This window comes from Pelodiscus sinensis, unplaced genomic scaffold (assembly GCF_049634645.1).
Source record: "Pelodiscus sinensis isolate JC-2024 unplaced genomic scaffold, ASM4963464v1 ctg111, whole genome shotgun sequence".
In the NCBI taxonomy this organism is placed as follows: Eukaryota; Metazoa; Chordata; order Testudines; family Trionychidae; genus Pelodiscus; species Pelodiscus sinensis.
Genome location: NW_027465815.1, coordinates 205,396 through 222,877, shown reverse-complemented (window position 1 = coordinate 222,877; position 17,482 = coordinate 205,396). Strand labels below are relative to the sequence as shown.

Sequence of the window (17,482 nt, the reverse complement as noted above, 5' to 3'; positions counted from 1 at the left end):
CGTGTCCTTTCCCACTTTCCATCTTCCCAGGGGCAGAGCACAGTGCTCTGGGCCCAACACAAGGTTCCCGGGGAAATGTCGAAGGAGGCAGATTGGATCCCCCCTCGCAAAGGAGTCTGGGGAAGATTCCTGAGAATGATTTAGGGGCCTGGGCAATCGGTCACACAAGGAGAGGTCGTCAGGGTGTGGATCGTGCGCTGTGACATTCTGGGATCCAACTGCGACTCCTAACGGAGTGTGGCCTGGTCTGCCCCGCAGTGCTGGGAGCCATGAGTACGGAGGGACTGTGCTGTGACTCCTAGCCCCTATACCAACGGCCCCGCATGCAGCCCTGGCGTCCAGCACCCACTTACTGCTTGCAGTCGCACCACGACCTCCCCAGTCCCGCATTTCCCCCAAGCTGCCTCCTTGCAGTGCCCGGGCCTTTTCTGGAGCTCTCATGAAAGTTCAGTCGCTGCTCTTTTAAAGAGACAGAAACAGCGCCTTGTTATTTCCCTGGCAGTAACACTTCAGTCCAGGCAGGGGGCTGGTTTAGCTAAAAAGTAAAACCAGTCGCTTTGCTAGAAAGGAACGAGGTTTGAAGTGAGGTCAGGTACGGGACGAAGATAGAAACGGTCACAAACAGACCAAGTAGAAATCTGCCTCTAACACTAAACCTAACTCACCGTCTCCCTTTGCCTAAGCAGGTTCCTCGCTTCCGTTCCGTTCTGAGCTTTCAACCTTCTTTTCTTACGTGTGCTAGAGCCGCGGCCTCTGACACCTGCCCAGCAAGCGATACCTGTGGGACTCTCTCCCTTCCTTTGTATGGCCCAGGAAACCTTCCAGAGGTGTTGTTTGAACAGCAAACCCAGAGAGCGTTTCTTTTCCCCGCGGGGTGGAGTCTCCCTGCTGTCTGATGTAGGCGCCATGCTGTGTTCTCCCACACTGGCGATTGCCACCGTTCAAAGTTGCTCTTCCTGTAGCTCTGGATGCAGACAAATGGCCCACATGCAGTCTGAGAGGTTGGCCTTTTTGTCTGCACAAACCCATGTTCCGAGCTCTCCCTGTTACGCCTGGTTCAGATGCATTTTTATGGCACATTTCCAGCATACGTCTATAAGTCCTGTCTGGGTTTACTCTGCATGCGTCAGGCCAGAAAACTAATGATCTGCGAGTTTGGGGTTTTCCAGCTTCCATTTTTGGGGTAACTATCTTGCCCTGGTGTATTAAGTGGATTATGTCAGGTCTTGCTTCCACAGAGCAGTGAATCATGAATGGTGTCGCCTTGGCCTTCGCAGAGATGAGTAAGAGGAGTAATGTCTTGTCCATGAAGTCAGAGCAAAGATGCCCGGTCACCCTGTCTCCTAACACAAGAACAAGGGCACAATCCAGGAATCTGCAAGGCAGCAATTTTAAAAACAGTGGTGACATAAAATAGCATTGTCTGCAGTACAGATTTGACTGGGGAACGCATTGCCACAAGAAGTCACTGAGGCCAATTCTTAGCAAGATGCGTTCGTTCCCTTTGGGGCCCCTGGCATTGGCCGCTGTGGGCAGATGGGACCTTGGGCTGGATGGACCTTGGGTCTGACTCCGTCTGGCCGCGCTGATGTTCTTATTTACGTGGAGTTTAAAACCAGCCAGTTCTTATGGCTTGTGCTAAAGAGGGATTTGGGGAAGGGCTGGGTCGTACAACACTGGCCAGTGCTGAGCGGGGTCACATGTGTGTGGATGTGGGACAGTCGCCCACCTGCACCCTCTGTGGGGGTTTGTACTTTCCTCTGAGGCAGCTGATTGAATCTGTTTGTTCCTGTTCACTCTGTGACTGTCCCCTGCTCCCTATAGGGGGTCTCGCATTGCCTGGCCAGCAAGCAGGAGGGGGAAAGGCTTTGGGGAGAAAGGAGGTTGTCAGTCTCTGGGTTCACACTGGAACTGAGGGAGACCTGCCTCCCATTGGTGCCATCAGGAATTCGCAATGACGTTGTTCGATGGTTAACGGGTACACAAAGGGTTATACGTGTGAGGGCTCTTTGCCGGATGGCTTGGCCTTTGGGTTTATTACGAGGATACCTGGTTGAATTAGGGTCGGATGGTCTCCCCTCTGAATACTAATTTCTAATACTATCAGTTCTGATATTTGATGCTTTTTCCCTTTTCTCTCTGCAGTCTTCTGTGTTGCTGCTTTTCTTTTGTTTCTGTTCTCCTTGGGCACGAGTTGAACCGCCTTTACTTCTGCCACTACGACAGGTACTTCTTGGACCCGGGAGGTTGCTGGGTTCTCCTTGACCTCTGAGGATAGGTTAGCGAGAGACCTGTCAGGGAGGGTCTGGATGGTGCTTGGTCCTGCCGTGAGGGCAGGGGACTGGACGCGATGACCCTTCCAGTCCTAGTGTTGTGGGATTCTGCTAGTGTGTCAGGTTCTTGTACCTGGCATGTGAGGTGCCTGGTCTGTTACCAAGTATTAACAGCATTGCAGCTGGTTACAGACTCTCTTAAAAGTGCCAGGCTCTGTCTGTGTTAGTAGCTGCCCCTAGGCTGAACCCTTGTGCAAATGGTGAAAGTCCTCCTAAGCCACGATTTTCACAGGTGCACTTTGCCCATGTTTGTCTAGCTATGGGTGGAACGCTCCCATTGGTTTTGACTCCAGATACCTTCGTGGAGGACTCAAGGAGTTTACCAATGGCTAAGATGCAACAGCCTCCTTCCCAGCAGGAGGTCAACTGCACCCTGCAAATGTGGGGTTTAGGTGTCTGCATGGAGGGTTGCAGTGGGCTGGTTTCACTGCCGGCTGGGGTTGGTGTAGACACGGTCTGAGCCTCCCACGTAAGAAAACCAAAACCTCCGTGGAGCGGTGGAGGGTGTAAAGGGCACAAGCTAAGGGTGCAGGCGATACGGACACAGCGGGTTAGTCACACAAGGCAGCCTGACTTCCTTCTCCCCCTCAGGCAGCTGCTGTGATCATTGCACCTTGCAGGGTCATTCCCAGCCCTGGGCTCTGACTCCGCCCCGCTTTGGAAGAGCCCTGACGACCCAGTACCAGCGGGAACTCGCTTGTAACTTCGGAGCGGGTGAGCGAGCATGGCGAGCGCCTGGCCTGAGTGCTCAGGTAAGAGGAGATGCCCCACAACTGTACTCTGACCGCGAGCCCCGTGGCGTGCGCAGGGAGAGCTCCCCAGCTGGTGCCACGCGACGCGCCCTTGGGATTGGGGTCAGAGCAGAGTGAAACGGGCTCTTGCCGCAGTGGGACCAGCAGTAACATGTCTCTCTCCACCTCCGCATTCACCGGGGGAGCAGGCTGAGTCGGCTCCAAGGCGAGCTGGCTGTTCACAGCCCCAGGGCCGCTGGATTTCCTGAATCGGCTACGAATGCAAAAACAATTCCTTTCCCCAGGCACCTTTTGGCTACAATGAAGTGCTGAGGCTGGGTGAGATTTCCCACCTGTGGGGCACTAGGAACTCCCAGTGTCTTCCCTCCCCAGGATCTACCTCGTGAGGCTACTCCAATAGGGCCTCTCCTACAGGCTATTCAGAACGCTCTGGGATTAGGGCTGCCTGCCGATTACTTTTCCTTGTGAGCGACTTCCCTGGAGACGAGGGCAGAGGCATTTCCAGAGCGCCTGGCCCTCTCCTCACAGTGCCTCCTCCCCGGTTGCTCCTCTTAGGCCACGTCTCAACCTACTGGAGGACGGATACTCTTGTGATCGATATTCAAGAGTTCCATTCAGTGGGTCTAGTGAAGACCCACTAAATCAAATGCTGAGGGCTCCCCTGTCAACCACAGAACTCCTCACGGTAAGGGAAGTCGATGACAGAGTTTCTCCCATTGACTTCCCGATGTGGGGGTGCCCCAGAAAATCCATGCAAAGTGCGTCGACATTAGCTACACCATTCGCATAGCTGGGGTTGTGTATCTTGCATCAATTTCCTCCAGCTGTGTAGACCGGGCCTTACATAGATGAGATCCATCTGAGAGGTGGTGTGTTCCTACCCAATTATAGGATAGATTCCCAATAATTAACATAATCCCAGGGGTCATAGCTTTAGCCTGAACTAACTAAAAAGGGGGCTCACACACAGGCTGTGTCTTCGCCCCTCACAGGGTCAGGCCCTGTCAGAAGCCAACTGAGGCGAGAGGCGTGGGGTTCACCTCGCTGCGGTGAACAGGGGATTTGTTTCCTTGCTCTGTGATTGTTCGAGTGGAGCTGTGGGTACACGCCCCCTCCCCTCCCCGGCGTGGCCGGTTTGGGTTCTGAATGGACTTGCCAGGAATGGTGGGTTGTTTTCTCCAGAAACCTACAAAGGGTGTGTCTGCTGCAGACGTATCCCGCATGAGTCAGCCTGTTACATAGCTCACCCCGGCCTGACCTGAAAGGGAGAGAACCAGCCTCCTCGGCTGGGAGCCGCTGGCTTTTCACTCACACTGTAGCGGCTCTTGTGCCGAGGTCTGGGGTTCGGTTCTGCCCACCAGCATTACATGGGGGCGGGCCTTGTTTGGGCAGGTTCATTAAATCGGCCTGTTGCCATAGGCCACTGGGTTTCAAATGAGGATGGGGCGCGACCCAGGAGTGGGTGGTGGAATGTCGGGCCCTGGGTCTCGGTGCTGCAGAGGGGCGGGGGAGCTAAGGCAGCTCCCTGCCTGTCCTGGCACCATAGACTGTGCTGTGCCCTGGAAGCAGCCGGCAGCAGTCCTGGCTCTTGGGGAGTGGGGGAGAGAACCACACAGGGCTCCACACTGGCCCTGCTCCGATCATGAGTTCCTCATGTTATGCTTAAACGAAGCACACGAGATCTTTTCTAGGGGAAAAGGCAGTACGCCGCATGGACTGAGAATACAACAGTTGCGTAGGCTTTTCAGTCACACACACACACACACACACAGTCCCGCCAGATGATGTTACAGTTACCAGTCCAGAGTCTGGATCAATCTAGTGGCCACCCAGATCGATCACGGAGGGAGAGCAGGGCCTTTTTCGGTCGCGATCCGATGCTCTCCTGGAGTTGGTGGCAGGACGAACCCGAAGTTCCATAGCCAGGCACCCTGCTGTTCTCAGCCTTTCCTGTGTCGCTGTCTGTGGATTCCGCTGTCAGCCTGTGACCGGCGTGTTACCTTGTTGATGTCAGTCATTCCCAAACATCTCCAGAGCTCATCCTGTAATCAGTCGTCTTTTAGGGGTGCCAGCTCCACTTTAAAGACGTCAATCTGCCAACCCGGTCACTCCTTGGTCATGGGTACGCACTGCACTGATGGTTACTGATGCTTCCTCTGATGCCAACAAGTATCAGAGGGGCAGCCGTGTTAGTCTGAATCTGCAAAAGCGGCGAGGAGTCCTGTGTAGAGACTAACTGGAGTGTTGGAGCATAAGCTTTCGTGGGCAAAGACCCACTTCGTCAGATGCATGTAGTGGAAATTTCCAGAGGCAGGTATAAATATGCAGGCCAGAATCAGGCTGAAGATGACGAGGTGGATCCAATCAAGGAGGATGAGGCCCACTTCTAGCAGCTGATCTGGAGGTGTGAATTCCAAGAGAGCAGAAGCTGCTTGTGTAGTTAGCGAGCCATTCACAGTCTTTGTTTAATCCCGAGTTGATTGTGTCGAACTTGAAGATGAACTGTAGCTCAGCAGTTTCTCTTTGAAGTCTGGTCCTGAAGTTTTTTTGCTGCAGGATGGCTACCTTTAGATCTGCAATTGTGTGTCCAGGGAGATTGAAGTGTTCCCCTACAGGTTTTTGTATGTTGCCATTCCTAATATCTGATTTGTGTCCATTGATTCTTTTACGTAGGGACTGTCCAGTTTGGCCTATGTATATAGCAGTGGGGCATTGTTGGCACATGGTGGCATATATTACGTTAGTAGATGAGCAGGCGAATGGACCAGTGATGGAATGGCGGATCTGGTTAGGTCCTGTGATGGTGTTGCTGGTGTATATATGTGGGCAGAGTTGGCACCGAGGTTTGTTGCATGGATTGGTTCCTGAGTTCGAGTTATTATGGTGTGGTGCATAGTTGCTGGTGAGAATATGCTTCAGGTTGTCAGGTTGCCTGTGGTCAAGGACTGGCCTGCCTCCCAAGGCCTGTGAAAGAGAGGGATCATTGTCCAGGATGGGTTGTAGATCACTAATGATGCGTTGGAGAGGTTTTAGCTGAGGACTGTAGGTGATGGCCAGTGGTGTTCTGTTGGTTTCTTTCTTGGGCTTGTCCCGTAGCAGGAGGCTTCTGGGTACATGTCTGGCTCTGTCAATCTGTCTCCTCACTTCCTCGTGTGGGCATTGTAGTTTACAGAATGCTTGTTGAAGATCTTGTAGGTGTAGGTCTCTGTCTGAGGGTTTGGAGCATATGCGGTTGTACCTCAGTGCTTGGCTGTAAACAATGGATCGTGTGGTGTGTCCGGGATGGAGCTGGAGGCATGCAGGTAAGCATAGCGGTCCATAGGTTTTCGGTATAGGGTGGTGTTGATGTGACCGTCACTTATTTGCACCGTGGTGTCCAGGAAATGGACCTCCTGTGTAGACTGGTCCATGTTGAGGTTGATGGTGGGGTGGAAGCTGTTGAAATCGTGGTGAAATTCTTCCAGAGTCTCCTTCCCATGGGTTCAGATGATGAAGATGTCATCGATGTAGCGTAGGTAGAGAAGGGGTGTAAGTGGACGAGAGCTGAGGAAGCGTTGTTCCAGGTCGGCCATAAAAATGTTGGCGTATTGTGGGGCCATGCGGGTGCCCACAGCAGTGCCACTGGTCTGGAGGTATATATTGTCACCAAATCTGAAATAGTTGTGTGTGAGGATAAATTCACAGAGTTCAGCCATCAGTTGTGCTGTGGCATCATCAGGGACACTGTTCCTGACAGCTTGTACTCCATCTGCATGTGGGATGTTTGTGTAGAGAGCCTCTACATCCATGGTGGCTAGGATGATGTTTTCTGGAAGATCACCAATGCATTGTAGTTTTCTCAGGAAATCTGTAGTGTCACGGAGGTAACTGGGAGTGCTGGTGGCGTAGGGTCTGAGCAGAGAGTCCACATAGCCAGACAGTCCTTCAGTGGGCCTCATCCTCCCTGATTGGATCCACCTCGTCATCTCCAGCCTGATTCTGGCCTGCATATTTATACCTGCCTCTGGAAATTTCCACTCCATGCATCTGACGAAGTGGGTCTTTGCCCACGAAAGCTTGTGCTCCAACACTTCGGTTAGTCTCTAAGGTGCCACAGGACTCCTCGCCGCTGACGCCAACAAGTCTGTCTTCTTCACCCACGCTTCTCCCCTCCTTCCTTGGCCATCTGGATAACCTTCACACCTTTATCTCGATGTGTACATACCACTTCCACACATAAACAATTTTTTACAAGGACTTTCAAAGAAAAGCAAAACACCAGTATCTTGTATTGGGCTAAGCAACAGCCAATTAAATCAAACAAGACTTCAGCCTTCAACATTTCTCTAGTCTCATTAACATAGACACAAAACCAAAACTCCATTTCTGTACTTGCTAAACTCATTCAACTTTAAAACAAGACAATATCTACGTCACTAAAGGGTTTCGTTTAGCACAGTATTAACTGTGGTAATCTGTTACCGTACAATGCTACATTATTAAACCTAACATACAAATATAGAAAGAATAAAACTTTCAACACCAACACACTCTCCCATTGGCTGGGAACCTGCTGCCGGCTGTTTCTGGGGGCAGCGCGGTTTGCGGTGCCAGGAGAGGCAGGAAGCTGCCTTAGCCCACCCCCCGAACCGCTGCCCAGGACCCACTCCAGGTAAGGCCCAGCCCTAAGGAGTCCAGCTCCCTCCTTGGGACTTAGCCACATTGCCAGTGGCTGTGAGGAATCCAGTTCCAATCCAGGGACCCTATAAATAGCAACCAGGTTGGGCTCCCTTTCATGAGTCACAGTTGCATTACCTGGGCCTCTTCCCACCTGGCCCCTCAACCTCTCCCCGCTACCTCAGAGCTCTCAGGCCCGCCCTCCCCAGCGCCAGTCTGTGGTGCCGCTTGACCTCCCGTGGCTGGAGCACCGCTCCTTCCTCACCCTCTGCGCCCAGCCAGGAACCGTCCCGCTGCTCCTTTCACCTGAGCGCTGGCAGCTTCCACACGGCTCCCTAGGCCGGCCTGCAGGACCCCCCTTCAAGAAAGCTGTGGAGAAATTGGAGAGGGTCCAGAAAAGAGCAACAAGAATGTCTAGAAAACATGGGCTATGAAGGAAGACTGAAAGAATTGGGCTTGTTTAGTTTGGAAAAGAGAAGACTGAGAGGGGACATGAGAGCAGCTTTCAGGTGTCTAAAAGGGTGTCACAAAGAGGGGGGAGAAAATTTGTTCCCCTTGGTCTCTGAGGATAGGACAAGCAGCAATTGGCTTAAACTGCAGCAAGGGAGGTTTAAACTTCCTCACTGTCAGGGTGGTCAAACACTGGAATAAATTGGCTAGAGAGGTTGTAGAATCTCCATCTCTGGAGAATTTAAGAGCAGGTTTGACAGACACCTGCCCGGGATGGTCTGGATGGTGCTGGGTCCTGCCATGAGGGCTGGGGACTGGATTCAACGACCTCTCGAGGTCCCTTCCAGTTCTAATGCTCTATGGGTATGTCAACACTTGCAGCCTAATTCGAAATAGGGCTGCAAATGTAGGCATTCGAAATTGCAAATCAAGCCCAGGATTTAAATATCCCGCACTTGATTTGCATCTTCCCGGCCGGGTGCCACTTTTTGAAATTGACAAGCCCTATTTTGAAATACCTGTTAAACCTCATCACAGGAGGAATAACAGGTAGTTCAAAATAGGGCTTTATTTCGATCGCCTGTTTCACTGTCGCATGAGACACAGGCATGAATGAACTGAGGCCAGGGTTTTCGCGTGTATACAGCGCCTAGCGCAGTCTCAGCCACTAGGCCGAATTGTCGTGCACATGACAGTTGTGGATTGACACCCACACGTGGCTCAGCAGCTCCTGTTGCCGCCTGAAGTGAATCCCAGGTTATTTGTTAGTGAGACTTGGGCCTGGCACCCATCTCAGATCTAAGTGCATTAATGAGACGGCCCCTTTCATCTGCCAAGGTGAGCGGCGGGAATATACCTATGAACCCCCTGCCAAGAAGAGGAGGACGGCGGATCGACCTGGGACAGGCCTGTTGGGTGACCCGACCATGATCATCTGTAAGTACGAGAACCCTCCTGTGCTTGCCCACAGTGCATAGCGACGCCCAGGACAGTCCGGGAACGCCCTGGGCTTTAGGGAGCGGGCAGGACGGGCCGGGAACGCCCTGGGCTTTAGGGAGCGGGCAGGACGGGCCGGGAACGCCCTGGGCTTTAGGGAGCGGGCAGGACGGGCCGGGAACGCCCTGGGCTTTAGGGAGCGGACAGGACGGGCCGGGAACGCCCTGGGCTTTAGGGAGCGGGCAGGACGGGCCGGGAACGCCCTGGGCTTTAGGGAGCGGGCAGGACGGGCCGGGAACGCCCTGGGCTTTAGGGAGCGGGCAGGACGGGCCGGGAACGCCCTGGGCTTTAGGGAGCGGGCAGGACGGGCCGGGAACGCCCTGGGCTTTAGGGAGCGGGCAGGACGGGCCGGGAACGCCCTGGGCTTTAGGGAGCGGGCAGGACGGGCCGGGAACGCCCTGGGCTTTAGGGAGCGGGCAGGACGGGCCGGGAACGCCCTGGGCTTTAGGGAGCGGGCAGGACGGGCCGGGAACGCCCTGGGCTTTAGGGAGCGGGCAGGACGGGCCGGGAACGCCCTGGGCTTTAGGGAGCGGGCAGGACGGGCCGGGAACGCCCTGGGCTTTAGGGAGCGGGCAGGACGGGCCGGGAACGCCCTGGGCTTTAGGGAACGGGCAGGACGGGCCGGGAACGCCCTGGGCTTTAGGGAGCGGGCAGGACGGGCCGGGAACGCCCTGGGCTTTAGGGAGCTGGCAGGACGGGCCGGGAACGCCCTGGGCTTTAGGGAGCGGGCAGGACGGGCCGGGAACGCCCTGGGCTTTAGGGAGCGGACAGGACGGGCCGGGAACGCCCTGGGCTTTAGGGAGCGGGCAGGACGGGCCGGGAACGCCCTGGGCTTTAGGGAGCGGGCAGGACGGGCCGGGAACGCCCTGGGCTTTAGGGAGCGGGCAGGACGGGCCGGGAACGCCCTGGGCTTTAGGGAGCGGGCAGGACGGGCCGGGAACGCCCTGGGCTTTAGGGAGCGGGCAGGACGGGCCGGGAACGCCCTGGGCTTTAGGGAGCGGCAGGACGGGCCGGGAACGCCCTGGGCTTTAGGGAGCGGGCAGGACGGGCCGGGAACGCCCTGGGCTTTAGGGAGCGGGCAGGACGGGCCGGGAACGCCCGGGGCTTTAGGGAGCGGACAGGACGGGCCGGGAACGCCCTGGGCTTTAGGGAGCGGGCAGGACGGGCCGGGAATGCCCGGGGCTTTAGGGAGCGGGCAGGACGGGCCGGGAACGCCCTGGGCTTTAGGGAGCGGACAGGACGGGCCGGGAACGCCCTGGGCTTTAGGGAGCGGGCAGGACGGGCCGGGAATGCCCTGGGCTTTAGGGAGCGGGCAGGACGGGCCGGGAATGCCCGGGGCTTTAGGGAGCGGGCAGGACGGGCCGGGAACGCCCTGGGCTTTAGGGAGCGGGCAGGACGGGCCGGGAATGCCCGGGGCTTTAGGGAGCGGGCAGGACGGGCCGGGAACGCCCTGGGCTTTAGGGAGCGGGCAGGACGGGCCGGGAATGCCCGGGGCTTTAGGGAGCGGGCAGGACGGGCCGGGAACGCCCTGGGCTTTAGGGAGCGGGCAGGATGGGCCGGGAATGCCCGGGGCTTTAGGGAGCGGGCAGGACGGGCCGGGAACGCCCTGGGCTTTAGGGAGCGGGCAGGATGGGCCGGGAATGCCCGGGGCTTTAGGGAGCGGGCAGGACGGGCCGGGAACGCCCGGGGCTTTAGGGAGCGGGCAGGATGGGCCGGGAATGCCCTGGGCCTTAGGAAGTGGGGGCACTGACTCAGAGGGCTCGCCAGCCGCGGCCATTTCCTGGAGCTCCCAGGGGTAGCACAACCCTGCTCACTGCTCAGCTGGGACCCGGCTCCCGAGGGAGGGCTGCGGTGCTCTGACGTCACCGTGTCCTTCTTCAGACGAGACCCTGGAAGAGGAGGCCAGGGGACTTCTGAAGAACTTGTACGAGAAGCTGTGCAAGTTTCTGCCCGAGGGCAACATGTGGGACGGACTGAAATACCTCAAGTGAGTCGGCCGCTTGGTTCCTCTTGGGAAGACGAAGGGATTTAGACCCCCCTCCCAGCCCCTGCTCCCAGAGTGCTCAGCTCACCCGCTCTACGCTGGGCTCTGAACACCGCCTGCAGGCCTGGCTCTAGCCAGGAGCATAGGAACGGTCAGGCTGGGTCAGGCCACGGCCCCTCCAGCCCAGCGTTGTCCTTGACAGCTGCAGCCACTTCAGAGGGAAGCATAAGAACCCCTCCATTATGGGATGTCCCCCATGAATGTACAGCTCACCCCTCCCCCCCCAGCCCTGTATGGCCCCTGGAAAATACCCCTGCAGATACCTTCTCAGAGCCCTACCCGCTGAAGAGACAGCCTGGGGAGAAGAAGGAGTTCCGGGGGAGGGGTGTCTACACTGAATGCAAACCGGGGTGTGAGGGACCCACACTTCCAGAGACCCTGTGTGTGGAAACCTGCTCTTGTGTGTCCATGCGGCGCTGTAAGCCTGGGATTGCGATGGCGAGACCAGGACTCACAATTGCGCTGACATGTCCGTGCCGCCCCACGTAGATCTGGTGTATCCCGGGCATGTAGCAACCTCGCCGGCTGCAGCTGCTCGAACCCTCGTGTCCTGGAGGACGGTGGGAAAACTCACCTGTCCTTCCTGCCCACTGTAGCGGCAGAGGAGCCCAACCCTATGTCAACCGAAATCAGCTGAGGGCAGGGGAGAAAAGGGGCCTTTCCACTCACTTCCAAGGGGTTTATTTGTGAGACCAGGCAGGCATCAGGCTTCCCAAATACATGAACCTGCCTAACCCCCTCCCTCTCTCTTCCTCTAACAGGGACCGCCTCACTACCTTGAAAGAAAGCTCTTCCTTGGACCCCATCTGCATCGGGCTCTTAGGGAACACTGGGACCGGGAAGAGCTCCCTGCTCAACGCCATTATCGAGCGTCAGTTCTTCCTGCCGACGTCGGGGTACCAAGCCTGCACCTCCTGCATGGTGCAAGTCAGCAGCGGCCGGGGCCAAAACTATGAGGCGAAGATTCACCTTCTTTCAGAAGAGGCAAGTTGAGTGCAGCCTCCGGGCACAGGGACAGGGGCCTGTTTTCTGGGCGGATGGGCGAGGAGCCACAGCCCCCGCCCCACAGGGTCATGGTCGCCCATGGGGCTCAATCGGGAAGGGTGTGGGGTCTGCATCTGCCTGGCTCTGCAGGCCACAGCTGGGCTGTAGTTTGCCTTAAACCCCACCCCCTCATTGCCAAGGGCTCCAGCCAGGGAGGAGCACGCAGGAAGGGAGGCCTTCTAAGAGGAGAACCAGGCCCTCCCTGCCTGGCCTGTCGGTGGCCAGAATGGATTCCCGCTCCCTGAACCACACGCTGCTGGTTCATCTGACGCAGAAGCCAGGGAACTGTTCCAACTACTCCTGCGCTATTGCTCCCCATACCTGCTCCTCCGGCACCGAGCTACTTCCCGGCTCCCACCCCCACCCTCTGCTCACACTCACCTAGCTCCTGTGTCCCTCGGACTGCAACGCTGTCACACCAATCCCACCCTGTCTGAGCTCGCAGCACCCCTGGGGCTATTTGTTCCCACCATTCTCCCATCCCACACATGCTGTGATGGATAGGAGGGGTGCTGTCCTTTTCTGAACACCCCCAATGTTCAGTACCCAAAGGGTTAAACCCAGGTAGCTAGTAAGTATTGGCAGGGAGCCAGGAGAGCCAATGAGAAGAAAGCATTGAGATTTGAATGGAAGAGATACCTGCCTTCTGTTTTCCGTTGGGTGAGTTTAACCCGGGAGCTGGGGAAACAAGATGAATTGAACCAGACAGAGCTACCATGCCTACAAAGAAACGGACTGGACCTTGTAGCATGGATATGTGCGTAGACAGGGAATGTCTATTTAGACAAGATCAGGTTATTTTCTTTGTTTTGTTGTTTGATTAAACTTCTCTGTGGTAAATCCCTGTGCTCCTCCCCCATACACTGCAACTTTAAGCTGTATCCCAGGGATGAAATTCTCTGTGTTTTAATTTGTGCTTTTCTCAGTTGCTTCAAAACCCCTCGTAACCAAGTCTGCTTTACCAAGGATACCTTGTTGTTTTGTTCATAAAATCACCTTTCATTTTTTAAGGTTATGGTTTGATTCTTGTATCCTGGAAGAGAATAGAAGGTCTCTGTATGCATGTGTAAGATTGCAGCTATGTCTAGACTACAAAGAAAAGTTGGGAAAAGATACGCAAATTGTGAACTGCAATTTGCATATCTTTTTCCACTTTTCTTTTGAAAGAAGCTTTTTTGAAATTTGGTGCATCTACCCAGCACCAGATTTCAGAAAAAAATGCTCTTTCAAGCCGTCCCTTCTTCCTCATAAAATAAGTTTTACAGGGATGGCAAAAGAATAAAAGAAGAAATTTTTCAAAAAAAGCAGACGCTTTCCTTAGATGTGGCATTGTTTTTCCTGTATATCTCCAGTATCCCAGAAAAGCACTACAGGCTAGACATAGCCTGAGCGGTCAACTACCAGCGATTGCAGTTTGCTTTTTTTCTTTTTTTTATAAGCTCTCTTGTAAAACAGCTTGGAGGTACCCCTCTGGAAAACATTCCAAGTGCTTTCTTCCCATTTTCCAGAAGAAAGTGAGGGTGGGGGGTTGTTTTGTTTTGTTTTTACTTCATGGTAACAATCTATTTCCTGGGTCTGGGACTCTGTGATCTTGGGGAGTTTTTTGAAAGCAGAAGCATCTAGAGGCAACGTATTTTTAAGTTCTCTTGCAGGCCCCCACTTTCTGTACTCAGAGGGCCAGAGCGGGGGACACATGCCCAAGACAATAACGGTCCCTTTGCCTTGCTCTGACCTGGCAGGAGTGGCGGGAGGAGCTGAAGAATCTGGTGGAGGTTGTAGGCAATCCCGATGAGAAGGACAGCGATGTCGATGAAGCTGGCCAAAAGCTCCGAGCCCTCTATGGGAAAAATGCGGAGACCAGGCCTTATGAAGAGCTGTTGAGGGCAAAGCCACTGATACCGATCCCTCCCTCACGGTGTGTGGTCCTCAAGGATGAACAGGTGAGAGAGGGTGCGCCCGTAAATTCCCACCCAGAAGACAATGGTGACCTTCTAGTCCAATGGTACTAAGATGTCAATGGTGCGGGAGCCAAATTAGCAATTCCCGCCCGCCAAAGAGCCCCAGCCATGTGAATTCGTTGCTTCATTTACCATAGTGCTATATCTCCAAGGGGCCACCGTGTTAGTGTGTAACTGTCAAAACAACGAGCAGTCTTGTGGGACCTTTGCAACAAACAGATGTATTAGGGTATGAGCCTTTGTGGGTAAAACCCACTTCCTCAGGTGGGTTGCAGAGGAGTTTGCAGAATCCAGGCTATATGGAACAGCAAAAGAAGTTACGTGTCAATGGTTGGACCAGTGTGAATGAGGCTAATTGAGTCAGTTGGTTACTAACACAGTAAACTGGCTGAAAACACAGTAAAAGCCTCCTGACTGGTTAATATTTCAGGCATCCTGTAGTGTTGCAGAGAGCCGCAGGAGACACGTTAAAAGGCCATTTGCAACTCAAGAATCTTAGTTTGAGTGTCACTGACCTAGTCTGCAAAAGCGACAAGGAGTCCTGGAGCACCTTATAGACTAACGGAAGGTGCCACAGGACTCCTTGTCGCTTTTGCAGATCCAGACTAACACAGCTCCCCCTCGGATACTGACCTAGGCTGACCTTCTAGATCAAGTGGGCAATAAAAGGATAATGGGTCACATGGGTTAGCCCCTGCTAACCTGCAGGGTTATATTTACCTGCTCCTCCACAGGTATAGACGGTCCCAGCCCCCATTGGCCGGGAACGCTCACAACCATCTGAGGAAGTGGGTTGCCCATGAAAGCTCATGACACTGGTTTTTAAATTTACAGACCAACACGGCCACCCCTCTGAGCCTTTTCACAAGGGGATTTTGATTTTACTTACACTTTGTGCTATGCATAATAGCATCAACACTCTTTGTCCTCAGGCGGAAAAACTCTGTGCAAAACTGGACCCTTATGTCCGGTCTCAAAGAGACGAGGAGGAGCCAGGCCCGGATGCGGAGAAAGCCCTGGAGCGCCTCTGGCCGCTGGTCAAGTACGTGGAAGTGAAGATCCCGAAGTCGGACGTGATTCCAGAAGGCGTCGTGTTTGTGGATATTCCCGGGACGGGCGATTACAACAGCAAACGGGACGACATGTGGAAAGAGGTGACTTCCCAGCTCTGGGGGGAGGGGAGGGAGGGAAGCCGAGAGGGAAGGATGTTGAACCATTGACTTGGCTGGTGAGAATTTCAGCATTGGGTTGAATGGAATTGGTCCCAGGTCATACAGAGGATCGCTCGGAAGGGGGCAGGGTGCTCTGTGGCTTGGGAAAGGTGTTAGGGGGCGGGACAGAAGCAGCAGCTGGATCATACTCAGAGGCTGAGCCCCGGATATTAGTCAGAGACACGTCCCAGCCTGGCTCCGTTGCTGCTCCTGGATTCCGGCAGCATCAAAGGCCCGTGGGATCTTCCCTCCTCTGCGCTTCACTAGGGGGCTGAGGCTCTTCCTCCTGCATGCCCCTTTTATCTTCTCTCCCCTGGATCCATCCTAGGGGCCCACCGGGAACCTCCACCTAGCGCCGAGGCCCAATGGAGGGACTCAAAATAGGGACGTGAGCCTGCCAATTGCTGGCACAGTCCTGCAAAGCCTGCCCCTAGCCAGTGGGGAATTGCGGGTGCTCTGCATGGGGCAGGATGGAGCCCGGCTGCCTGCCTGCTCCCAGATATAGAATCACAGAACCCAGGGCTGGAAGAGGCCTCGGGAGGCACCAAGTCCAGCCTCCTGCCCAAAGCAGGACCCGGCCCAACTCAATCATCCCATTCTCTCTCTCTCCCTCCACTTAAGAGCATCAAAAAATGTTCAGTCATCTGGGTGATCAGCGACATCAAACGGATTCTGGGGGAGAAAGGCCATGAACAGCTGCTGGCAGAGGGCATCAAAGCGTACCAAGGCGGGATGTGCCGGGACCTGGCCCTGGTGGTCACCCAGTCGGATAACCTGAATCTGGGGGAATACAAGAGGTAGGACCCTCGATCATCCCCGGACTTTGGGGGACTGAGAGGTCTTCCTTTAGAGCAGGGGTGGGAACCTTTTTTGGGCTGGGGGCCACTGACCCACATTAAAGTCAGCTGGGGGCCTCATTCAAGCAAGAAGCCAAAAAAGCCGCTATTGCTCACACTAGAGGACACTGCTCTGTAGGCCCAGGTTACACAAAGAAATCCACTCAGAGCCCCAGCTTGAATTGTTTTAGACAGAAACATCCTCTGTTTGACAAACCAAAATAGCTGAAATCAGCCACAGCTTTCCTTTTCAGACTAACGTCTCACGTCTCTTGCAGTTTATCATATAATCATAAAATACCAGGACTGGAAAGGACCCTCGTGGCAGGACCAAATACCGTCTAGGCCATCCCTGATAGACATTTATCTAACCTGCTCTTAAATATCTCCACAGATGGAGATTCCACAACCTCCCAGGGCAATTTATTCCAGTGTTTGACCACCCTGACAGTTAGGAACTTTTTCCTAATGTCCAACCTAAACCTCCCTTGCTGAGGTTTAAGCCCATTGCTTCTTGTCCTGTCCTCAGAGGCCAAGGGGAACAAGTTTTCTCCCTCCTCCTTATGACACCCTTTTAGATACCTGAAAACTGCTATCATGTCCCCCCTCAGTCTTCTCTTCTCTAAACTAAACAAACCCAATTCTTTGAGCCTTACTTTATAGGTCATGTTCTCTAGAACTTTAATCATTTTTGTTGCTCTTCTCTGGACCCTCTCCAATTTCTCCACATCTTTCTTGAAATGCGGTGCCCAGAACTGGACACAATACTCCAACTGAGGCCTAACCAGCACAGAGTAGAGCGGAAGAATGACTTCTCGTGTCTTGTTCACAACACACCTGTTAATGCATCCCAGAATCATGTTTGCTTTTTTTGCAACAACATCACACTGTTGACTCATATTTAGCTTGTGGTCCACTATAACCCCTAGATCCCTTTCTGCCGTGCTCCTTCCCAGACAGTCGCTTCCCATTCTGTATGTGTGAAACTGATTGTTCCTTCCTAAGTGGAGCACTTTGCATTGTCTTTATTAAACTTCATCCTATTTATCTCAGACCATTTCTCCAATTTGTCCAGATCAGTTTGAATTATGACCCTATCCTGCAGAGCAGTCGCAACCTCTCCCAGCTTGGTATCATTTGCAAACTTAATAAGCGTACTTTCTATGCCAATAACTAAATCATTGATGAAGATACTGAACAAA

At 54.2% G+C, this 17,482-nt stretch overlaps 1 protein-coding gene across 3 annotated transcripts in view; it reads left to right on the top strand.

Moving 5' to 3' along the window:
• Positions 1-17,482, top strand: part of LOC102462066 (nuclear GTPase SLIP-GC-like) — a 47,154-nt gene that overhangs the window by 2,339 nt on the left and 27,333 nt on the right. The window contains exons 2-9 of one of the 3 annotated variants that reach the window (XM_075914501.1): positions 2,146-2,226; positions 2,925-3,085; positions 9,029-9,127; positions 11,069-11,174; positions 11,993-12,215; positions 14,015-14,215; positions 15,166-15,387; positions 16,066-16,241. In XM_075914501.1, the coding sequence (XP_075770616.1) occupies positions 3,058-3,085; positions 9,029-9,127; positions 11,069-11,174; positions 11,993-12,215; positions 14,015-14,215; positions 15,166-15,387; positions 16,066-16,241 (1,055 nt within the window). In that variant the 5' untranslated portion in view covers positions 2,146-2,226; positions 2,925-3,057. The other 2 variants (XM_075914502.1, XM_075914503.1) reach the window with 2 other exon arrangements.